Source organism: Etheostoma spectabile, chromosome 14, assembly GCF_008692095.1.
Source record: "Etheostoma spectabile isolate EspeVRDwgs_2016 chromosome 14, UIUC_Espe_1.0, whole genome shotgun sequence".
Taxonomy (NCBI): Eukaryota; Metazoa; Chordata; class Actinopteri; order Perciformes; family Percidae; genus Etheostoma; species Etheostoma spectabile.
In genome coordinates, this window is record NC_045746.1 from 17,851,185 (window position 1) to 17,861,182 (window position 9,998).

Sequence of the window (9,998 nt, forward strand, 5' to 3'; positions counted from 1 at the left end):
TCAGATGGGCCGATCTGGAATCTTCCCTTTATGACGTCATAAGCAAATTCTCTTGGTGGGCAAAGCAGAGAAAACATGGAAGTTGGTAAGGCCACACCTCTAACTATAGATCTATAGATCATTGGTTTTATGCTCTGACAACTTTAATACCCATTTTCAAAATCTTCAATGAAAAGATAGGCTACTACTAGGTGATCATTTAACTGGGAGAATTGAAAGAAAAGAAAAACCTATTATTCCAACTTAGAAGTCTTCAACACATTATACCAAAATGGTTAGGCTAACCACTGCTAGCTTTGTAGTCACATCATTTAACATATTTGTTACATAATTTACGTTACAGATTAGTTAATCACATTTTAACACGTTTCACATGTACAATTTGCTGAATTAAATGTGGCTGCCAGCATTTCACCAAAGGTTTGCTGCCACTTTTGTAGTTTTTAAGTAAACAAGTTTGTTATAAAGCTGTCAGAAATTCCTGATTATCTACAGTCACAATTACAACTCAGAGGCTGAGGTAAACAGGTTTTCTGACTCAGCAGCTTGTAATTACAGTCTGAATCCTAAACACTGCGTAACTATTGTTTATGGTATCATCTTTTTCTGCTTTATAATCACTATCATTGGATTGTTTTCCAATACTGTTTTCACAGTTTCACAATTACTGCCAGTAAACACCTTAAAAGCCAACATGCTGTCTTCAACCTTTATTGGAAGTGCGTTCATAGCTGTAGTTATACAGGGGAAATGGAGAAAGAGAATTAAAAATAATTACTAACAAATAACAAAAATCAACTGCCCTCATTTTTCCTGTGTTGTTGTTGTTCATGCTACTGCAGGCCTTCCCCTACCCACTCAACATTTTCTGTCATGTCTTCTTAATTTGACTGATCATCTAATTTGCCTGATCTTTTACAGTTGTTAAACTACATTGGTATAAAAAACATGAATATAACAAAAGCTCAATGCTTCCCCCCCATCAAGCTTATTTAGTCCCATGGATAAACTTGTGGTCAGTTTTAGCCCCAGAGGCCAACTTTTTCTCTACATCTGTATTAGAGGTATTCGGTACAAATATTTGAACTGCACTGAAAAACTTTATTCAAATGTACAAAGTCATTCCTGATTTCCACCTTTAATCCATTTACAACTCAGCATTGTATGAAGGTCAGGACGCTCTAAAGTGATGAGCTTGACCTTTTGTCCCATACTTCCAGTTGCTGTCACTTCTCCAACACAAAATGTTTCAGTCGTGTGCTCATCTTTCCAAACACAGGCTGAGTGACACAGCTCAGCTCATGACGACCAAGGTTCATGCCCTTATTGTCTGATTCATGACTAATCGGTAATAAGGATGAGCAGTATGGAAATCTAAAAAAAGGTAAATCTATGTTTAACTATAAGAAGGCTACTACTACTAGCTGTTAATGTCACTCCTTTTACTTCAAATGTAATGGCTTGGTTCACCCAAATTAATAAAAAACATTTTCTCACAGACGTGTAATGGTATTTAGCTATGTGGATAGTTATAGGAATAGGTTTCCGGGATTTCCTCCATTCCAATAAAACAGAAAGGAAATGAATTTGAAATGAACGTGTGGTGCCTAAAAATACTGAAAAAAAACCATCACAGCAACACTTTCCACTGAATAATTAGTCCATATTAGAACAGTTGACAGCATGTACCACAAATAAAACTTAGAAAAAGAATGGCCGCCGCTATCTCCAATCTTAGAGACAAACATCTCAAAACCTTAGCACATTAAACAAAAAAAACCTCTGGCATAGCAAGAAACAACTAAAGGTACGTTTTTGGTAAATTTGCAATGCTGGACAAAACAATACCAACTCAAGGTCCACTTGCCAGCTTTGTCCTGGGCTTTCAAACAGCCCAGACACATTTGAACGCTCCGTAAAAGCTGGGAAGTAGACCTTTACTTAAAAGGTACTGGTCATACTATTTCTAAGGTCAAAAGTTACTTATAAGTAAACATGGACAAAACGTACAAAGTGACACCTGAGTAAACTCCATCCAATGATGCAGTTATTGCTCTAGGAAAAGCTTGGACCTTTGAGTTAGGATTGTTTTCTCAATCCACAAATCTTAGTCAAGATTGAACTTTGATGCTCAATATTTTAGTAATTTAGGTGAACTTCACCTTTAATTGGTCGGGCCGTAATCTTTATATTTCCGTGTTTTGGCTACAAGACCATGTAAAGAAGAAAACCTCTAGTCCAAATAATATATTGTCAGACAGGTTTCATGTTAAGTTTCTGAGAAACCATGGCGACAGACAAACACTAAAAAGGGGAAATCCACAGCACTGAGCTCTGTGGTGGAGAGATTTGTCTTCAGACTGACTTGTTTGAGTTATTACTGTTAAAAGAAAGGCCTGTGAGTCAAAGTAATAGTCTCCAGTGCAGCCCTGTTTAAATGGTCTCTAATCATACTTGATACAAGCATTGATTGGAAAATGAGTAAAGGGACTTTACCATCAAACCATAGAAAATATTTGTATTAATACAAAACACGTACCTCGTGTAGAGGGATCTGTGTCTTCGACAGCCTGTTCTTTTTTTATGCTTAACCTAAAGTCTGTTTTGTACTATCTAAAGTCAACAGTGTCCATCCAAACATCTCTTTCCATAAATACACTTGCCTGTTAGATCCTCATTAGCCATTAGTACTTCCTCTGTCCGCCTGAGCTCAGTCGACTGTCAGAGGTTGTTTCACTTCCCGCTCACGCTTCCTCTCAAGTCTGTTTCTGTCTCCATCTAGATGTTGCGTTCAGGTGTTGCAGTAACAAACAACATCAACAGAAACATCCACTGACACTTGGTCCCAGATGCCCAATGTAACAAACTCACATATATCAAACATAAATCTCATAATCACATTTAATTACAACCCAAAGATCCTTCAAAAAAAACATACTACTATACTTTATTGTTATTGTTTTTTAAAGTCCATTATTTGTTTGATACATTGCCATATTATTCCTCGTTTTTTACCATTTATGTGAGATATGTCAGCCATTCAGTTTATCAGCAGCATTTACAGTGCTGATAAAACACTATTGTGCGAGAGATGTCAACCAAACGTGTAAATAACATAAAGTTTCATAATGTTAATATTATGCAGAGGTTATTATTTTTGAGTATGATTGATATTAACAATACAGTGTCACTGTAAATCAGTAAATTGCACCACATGACATTCATCAATCTCACTGTTCAACTTTACCCTTCAACAATAGTTATTTAGCTGATATTATTGGCTAATTGTAGCTCAGCATAGATACAAAGTATGTTGGTTAATAAGATATATAGAATATATTCTAAGCTAACACGCTGCTGACAATAGCTTCCTATTTACTGTACACATGAGTGATATTAATCATACATTTTAACTATAGGCAGGAAAGCATTAAACTGTAGCCTAATTCCCAAAAATGTCAAACTTTTTACTTTAGAGCTCAAATTTTGGTAATGCCATTGGTCCGATAAATCCAGTATCAATCAGGCTATACTCTACAACACCATGCCAATGCATACTCAAATCTGTAATTCAATTATACAAATAACACATATGACATGGTACAGAAAACATTACTAAGAATTAAAAAAAAAACTGTTTCAGTGCATACTTACAATAGGTTCTAATGAAACAAAAATGCTTAATGTCACAATGTAACAAATTAACTTTCGATTTTTTGACAGTTTCCAGTGGTTATGAGGAGCAAAATGAGAGATAAATTTAGTGATCACTGATCGTGGTTTAGGTATGTTAAGCTGTTTCCTACAGGCGTCAATGAATACAATTCTTAACGTCAGATAACGTCCATAATAATTGGACTTTGTGTTTGAATTTTTGACAGCTTTCAAGGGTTATGAGGAGCAATATTAGAGAAATTTGGTGATCACTGATTGTTGTTTAGGTCCATTAAACCCTGTTAAGCGTTTTCACATTAAGCGTTTTAGATTGTCCCAGTCTGTCTACCTTCATGAACATAACCGATAATATGTCAGTTATGTTTTTTATTTTCCCATAGATTTGAATTTTTTCTTTATACCTTCTGGTATAATTTGCATTAAGGCTTTCTTGGGTGATTTAGGAGGTTTGGTTACTACCTCTTGCACATTTCTGCTTTCTGCCCGGGGTTTTCCGCGGGACTCAGAGTTGCTTCTTCCCCTCAAAGCTCCACCTGGACCAAAACTAGCAGTGGCTCCCCGCTCCGGCTCAGCACCTCCCCGTTTATCATCCCGGTACTTCAACGGAGAGTAACCTGCAGCTACAACAGGAGATGGATAAGCGGTGGCACCGCTATCTCTATCTGTGTTCTTGTTTCTGATTGGTGGAAGCGAGCTGCTCCTCCTCCTGGAGGGTGTCCTGCCTGTACGTCCTGACTGGTCACCCATCAGCCTCCGTTTTAACTCGTAGCTCTCGCCAGACGGGCCTATCAGGTGAAGTTTGTCATTAAACTGACAAACAAGCACTAAATTGTAAATGTTTTTGTCTTTGTGAATTCTTTCTAAAAGAGCCAAGCCTTCGCGAACCACGTCCTTCAGAGGAACTTCCTGTGTGCGCAGTGATTTGTTGAGCTCATACAGGAGGCTCTGTAGTTTACCAACAGCTATTCCCACGCTTTTGCCCAGTAAAGTGATCTTGAAGCTATCACCAACTTCAAGCACTTCCATTGTAACATTGTGGCTGTTTACGATGCCTTCAATGTCTTTTTTCCTGATCCGGTCTGCATACCTAAACACATCTGCATCAACAACAAAGGACTCCCTTCTGAATGAGCCACGTTGGTCTGGCCTTGGAGAAAACGAGGATCTGTACTCTGGAGAGGTTGGGTGTTTTTTGGGAGAGCCAGATTCCCAGGATGAGGAGGTGGTGGGTGAAGATGGAGAAGCCTGCGGAGGCATTTCTCGGGATCCTAACTGGCTTCTGTTACCATGTGTCACTGAGCTGTTGCCGGTGTGGCATTTGGAAATAGCTCCAGAGGAAGCTCTTGGGACTGGCGTGCTGCCTGTCTTAGTTTGTGATTGTTGAAGCTGCTCCAAAGACGCCTTCACAGTCTTAAGTTTCAGAAACGACCCCTTGACACGCACCTGATTGCTGCTCAGCTCTGTCACCGCAAAGCCATTTGACCTGAGGATTTCTCGTACCTTTGCCTTATTGTGGAAAATATTCAAATGTACTGTTGCCTCCACTGGTAAATCCATCTGAGAATAAGAGGTGAAGAAAACACCTCAACAGGATGACAAAGAAATGAGGTAAATTATTAATCTGACCTAACATCAGGAGGGATAAACTATAAATGTACTGGCAATGTTCAGTTACCTCAAGATGCTCAGGTGCTTTCACTGTTAGACGATATTTTTGACCATTCACCTCTAACACATGGGAGTCCTTTCGCACGACTCGAGCAGCAACTGTGGAAAGAAAGATTGGATTTTACTTGATTCAAAGACTGATGGATGTTAACCAGGGATGTCATACAGGAAGAAATAACAAGTGCCTTGTGACTTCATTCGTCTCAGAGACATTTTATAATTATAGATCAGTGTGGTGAAACTGCACTGAAGACAGCTACTATATCTATATCTATAGATATATATATAGTTGCAAGGATTAATCAATTCGTTGTCAGCTATTAAATTAATCTCCAACTACTTTGATAACCGATTAATCGGTTAAAAAAAAAATTCTGATTCCAGTTTCTAAATGTGAATATTTTCTAGTAAATTTACTTCATTAACAGTAAACTCAATATCTTAGCGTTGTGGACAAAACAAGACATTTGAGCAAGTTATCTTGGGATTTTTGAAATACTCAACATTTTTACCATTTACTGACATTTTATAGACCAAACAACTAATAGATAATGTATAACATAATGTCCCTCTATTGGCAGTACTGCAACTCCTAATGACGGTCAGTAGAGGGCGATAAAGGCCACCAAGTAGTTAATAATTATAAAAAGTGGGATCAACAGCTATTAAATAAAAAAGCAAGAAGTAAAAAAGCAAGACATGTCCCATGTTTAATTGGATAAATTAGCTTTTCCCCCTGGTTTTCTACTATTCTACATTAATATCTTATTTTTTTAATGACTTCCCATCACCTCCATCATGTTTAAAACGTGTGTTGCGGCTCCCCATGACTTACCCTCTGGCTCCTCAAACGTGATGAAAGCCTGTCCCGGCAGATAACAGGGGTACAGCACCTTCAGCACCTCTCCCCCTCCATGTTTGGCTGTGAGGAAATAAATCTGCAGTTTATCAGCTGTCCTGTCAGCTGGTAAAACATCTGGCACCCCAGAAACCTCAATCATGCTTCCCCTTTTCTCCATCGTCCCGTCGGCGTGGGAGACACTGAGACAGCAGAGGTAGACTCGTGTCATGGATGGTCCAGGGTGTTCAGCTCAAGGCTGCACTACAATATCTCAAGCTACATGAACGTTAAAGTCCAGGACGTTTCATCGAAAGTGAAACTAATTATCTTCCAGGTAAATTAAACTTGTGTATATTAAGATTATTGCCCATGAAACCAGTAACTGCGAGGATATAAGCAGGCCTACCTACAGCAGTACAGGTAAGAAACACGTTCTTTGCAAAGCTACTGGGTTTTCTGACTGGAAATATCCCCCAAACTATTTAGAAACCCCGAGTTTCCTCATGTATCGACTAGGGTGACCACCTGCTAATAAGCCCAAGGGGGGACAAGTGGTATGTTTTGAGGGACAATGTGGGACACTGCCTGGCGAAGCGGTGCCCCCCACGGGCAGACTCACTAATACTGGTTTACCATTTCTAGCACCTACATGGTATATTAATAACGCCCTATGCCCCTGAACATGTGTAACTGCTGATGTAAGTCAGAATAGAACCAATGTGTATTTTTTCTAAATAAAGATTAATATTTTGAAATCTCATACAATTTAATATAATTGACAGATGCACTTCCACTTCGATTTACTTTAGCTATTTAATTTCATTTTCATTACAATTTATTCATTAAATACATTATAATATAAAATTATAGGACTAACAGGAATTGTAGTTGCTCAACACCACAGGAACAGTTTAAACAAAAGAATTCTCCCAGCTTCCTTGTACCCACTTCTCTTTTTAACTGATGGGGGGGGGGGGGGGCTCAGATGCTCAGACTGGCTCTTTCTCCAGTTTTTGAATTGGAAAGCCCATTCCTAAAAGTCCCTTCCCAGTGTCTGGTATGCACGTGCCGCGCTGTCATGACAACGAATCGGAGGGATTTTAACTATTGGCTGATTAAAGTCATATCTGTACATGGCTGATAGTGGTTTAGAAGTCAGAGAGACTAAATCCGTTCAGATCACTGATCATCTCCAGTCTGTTGTTAATTAAAATCAGCATCAGATCTCATGTAGAGCATTCTGAGATCTACAATTAAAACTAGAGACTGTTCCAGCTGATATGTGCACCACAGTGTTAAAGTCCCTTCCTGTTCTGGAATCGGCTGGAAACTGCCTGACTTTACCGCAGCTTTTAGTGTCACCCCCCCCCCCCACCACCACCACCCCCCCGTGCTGCTGCCGCCTGCTCGTTTACTTTACAGGCGCCGTTCATGTCCAACGAGCCTAATGTTCGTTTGGCTGCCTGGGCTCCAAGATATAGAGCGACCAACTTTTTTTTTTTGAGCAAGCGTTGACTGTGCGTGACACGGTCTCAATTTGCGGGACGCGTAAATTGGGCTTCAAACGCTGTGCGCGCACGCGCTACGCGGGACGGGTGGTCACCCTAGTATCGACTTATTAGTTCTCTCGATGATATTTCCATTACAGGCGTACACACTGCAACACATGCAAACGGAATCAACATTGGTAACTTACTTAAAAGCTCCTTTCTCTTGACTTCATGACTCTACTTCATCAGCGCGGATGAAACCGAAAGTAATGTCGTCATTTCCGCTCCAGGTTTACACATCACAGAGTTCACAATAAAGTACAATTCATTCTCGACATGTTTATCCAGTCAGGAAAACTAAATTTAACTCAATATAATAACTGGGCTATCTTTATACTCAATACATCACAACCAATGTATCCATCCCCTTAATGCAAAGATTAACATGCATAAAGAAAACTCTACAGGGGTCAAATTAAATCAGTATCAAGAGGTTTTATCCCCTAATTGTATGTTTATGTAAGCTAGATGTCACCTGTCTTTGCGAACTAAGAGAGCTCACTCCTGGCTCACTTGCATGAAAGCCACCCTTGGTTAGCACCATGGACTGTTGATATTAATTATTAACAGTCTGGTTAGCATTCACAGGTTCGCAGCTTTGGATTGGGAAGTTAAGGGAAACTGGTAGATCAGATTAGAACAGGTTCAGATCCAAAACCACTACACAAGACTTGTCAAATCAGGACTAAATTAGTCTTAAAAACACAGTTCAACATTTGTGAAAACTTTATTCTATTTGTGAAAATGCAATAAAGGGAGATTTTACTGGGTTTTTGTTATTTGTAGACCACATTGCACCAAGCCCAGATCCAAAACCACTATATCTATCTAATTATCCGAGAGAGGCTAAAGATGTGGTCTACATGTATAAAAACAGAAAAACAGGGAAATCTCCCTTTATAGCATTTTCACAACTAGAATAAAGTTATCACAAATCTCAGACTGTGTTTTTAAGAATCTTTAGCCTCTCTGAGATAATTTGGTCCAGATTTGACAGGTCTGGGTCGCCTGGAAAAAAAAAAAGATTCTGTGATTCCAGCTCATGAAATGTGAACATTTTCTAGTTTCTTCAGGGTATATTTTGCTTTGTGGGGAAAAAAAAAAAAAGACATTTGAGTATATCATCTTCAGCTTTGGTAAACAATTGATCGAGAAAATTGAAACGATTGATGGATTATTCGACAATGAAAATTCCCGTTAGTTTCAGCCCTAGTCAAATCTAATCCGAATCAGGTTTATAGCCAAGTAGGTTTTCACATCATGGTGTCATGGTGCATAAAAGTAGAACTTAAAGTTTTGGCTTTAGCCAATTCAACAAAAGTCCTTCAATTAAAAAAATTAAATGAGTTTAAATACATATATTAAGTGAATGGAGCTGCACTGTTTATGAAATGAACGTGAAAAATGTTGACTTAATTTGAATGCAACAAAGACATTTACAAAGAGGTGTTTCTGTTTTTTCTACCTCAGTGACAAACATGGTGGGGGGGGGGGGGGGGGGGGGGGGGGGGGGTATTAAACACATTTCAATATAATCCAGTACACCACCACTGCAAACTCAGTATTAAACAGTTAAATGAATTGACAGTGTCAAATGTTCTTATTGTTATCATTATTGTTATTTTGTTGTCTTTATACTGTCTTTTTTTATCTATTTTTTTAATTTCTTTTTTCTTGCTAAAACTGCTGCTGGAATTTTCAATTTCCTCGCGGGAGTCATCCCAAAAGGATCAATAAAGAGAAGTCTAAGTCCAAATATATAGAATTAGGTAGAATGTACAGCTGTGTTGTTGTTTACATCAAAGCATTGGAAGCAGTCCTTAGGGCTTTTGTTACCTAGTGTTAGCGCACTACCCCAGTCCATGGATTATTATTTCATTCAGTTGTAAATCTCTCATGATCAATATCAGTAAAGTAGTTCTCAGTTGAACTTACTGTTATTAAACAGAATAAAAACAAGTTGTAGGTCAATATTTCACTCATAAGCAGCCCCCCAGATTTTAAAACCCTTTATATTTTTTGAAATGACTGGCCCTAAATTGTAGGTTACTTACTCTAGTCCACACAGCATTACAGGATGGGAGAAAAACGTGCTCTGGATTATTGGCATTTTAAACCAATCAATCATCTTGGGCCGTGCTAGGCACCGGGTGCCATTGAAGAATAGCCAAAGGAACTAGTTTTGGTGGAACATGTACGCTCAAAAGTTGTTTTAGTCGTCAACAGACAACTCAGACTGGACAGATAGTCTAGCTAGCTGTCTG

General features: G+C 38.7%; 1 protein-coding gene and 1 long non-coding RNA gene across 4 annotated transcripts in view; one reads left to right on the forward strand and one right to left on the reverse strand.

Moving 5' to 3' along the window:
* Positions 1-9,998, forward strand: part of LOC116701278 (uncharacterized) — a 22,156-nt gene that overhangs the window by 9,295 nt on the left and 2,863 nt on the right. The window contains exon 2 of one of the 2 annotated variants that reach the window (XR_004334881.1): positions 2,428-2,431. This is a non-coding gene — a long non-coding RNA (uncharacterized LOC116701278). Of the gene's footprint in view, positions 1-2,427; positions 2,432-8,941; positions 8,947-9,998 lie in introns of both variants that reach the window. The other variant, XR_004334882.1, reaches the window with a different exon arrangement.
* Positions 2,429-7,966, reverse strand: rbm43 (RNA binding motif protein 43). 2 transcript variants are annotated; one of them, XM_032534888.1, is made up of 4 exons: positions 7,881-7,966; positions 6,179-6,265; positions 5,351-5,442; positions 2,429-5,232 (listed from the first exon to the last, which is right to left on the reverse strand). In XM_032534888.1, exon 4 carries the CDS (start codon positions 5,230-5,232, stop codon positions 4,042-4,044), a length of 1,191 nt encoding a protein of 396 aa, XP_032390779.1. In that variant the 5' UTR covers positions 5,351-5,442; positions 6,179-6,265; positions 7,881-7,966; the 3' UTR covers positions 2,429-4,041. The 2 variants fall into 2 exon arrangements, with proteins under 2 accessions (XP_032390779.1, XP_032390778.1); XM_032534887.1 differs by having other exon boundaries at positions 6,179-6,384; positions 7,881-7,930.

Coding starts and splice junctions, on each gene's coding strand:
- rbm43 (XM_032534887.1), bottom strand. CDS start 6,362: ATGGAGAAAAGGGGAAGCATGATTGAGGTTTCTGGGGTGCCAGATGTT. Junction 5,443..6,178: donor CACGTTTGAGGAGCCAGAGG/GTAAGTCATGGG, acceptor TTCTTTCCACAG/TTGCTGCTCGAGTCGTGCGA. Junction 5,233..5,350: donor AAGCACCTGAGCATCTTGAG/GTAACTGAACAT, acceptor TCTTATTCTCAG/ATGGATTTACCAGTGGAGGC.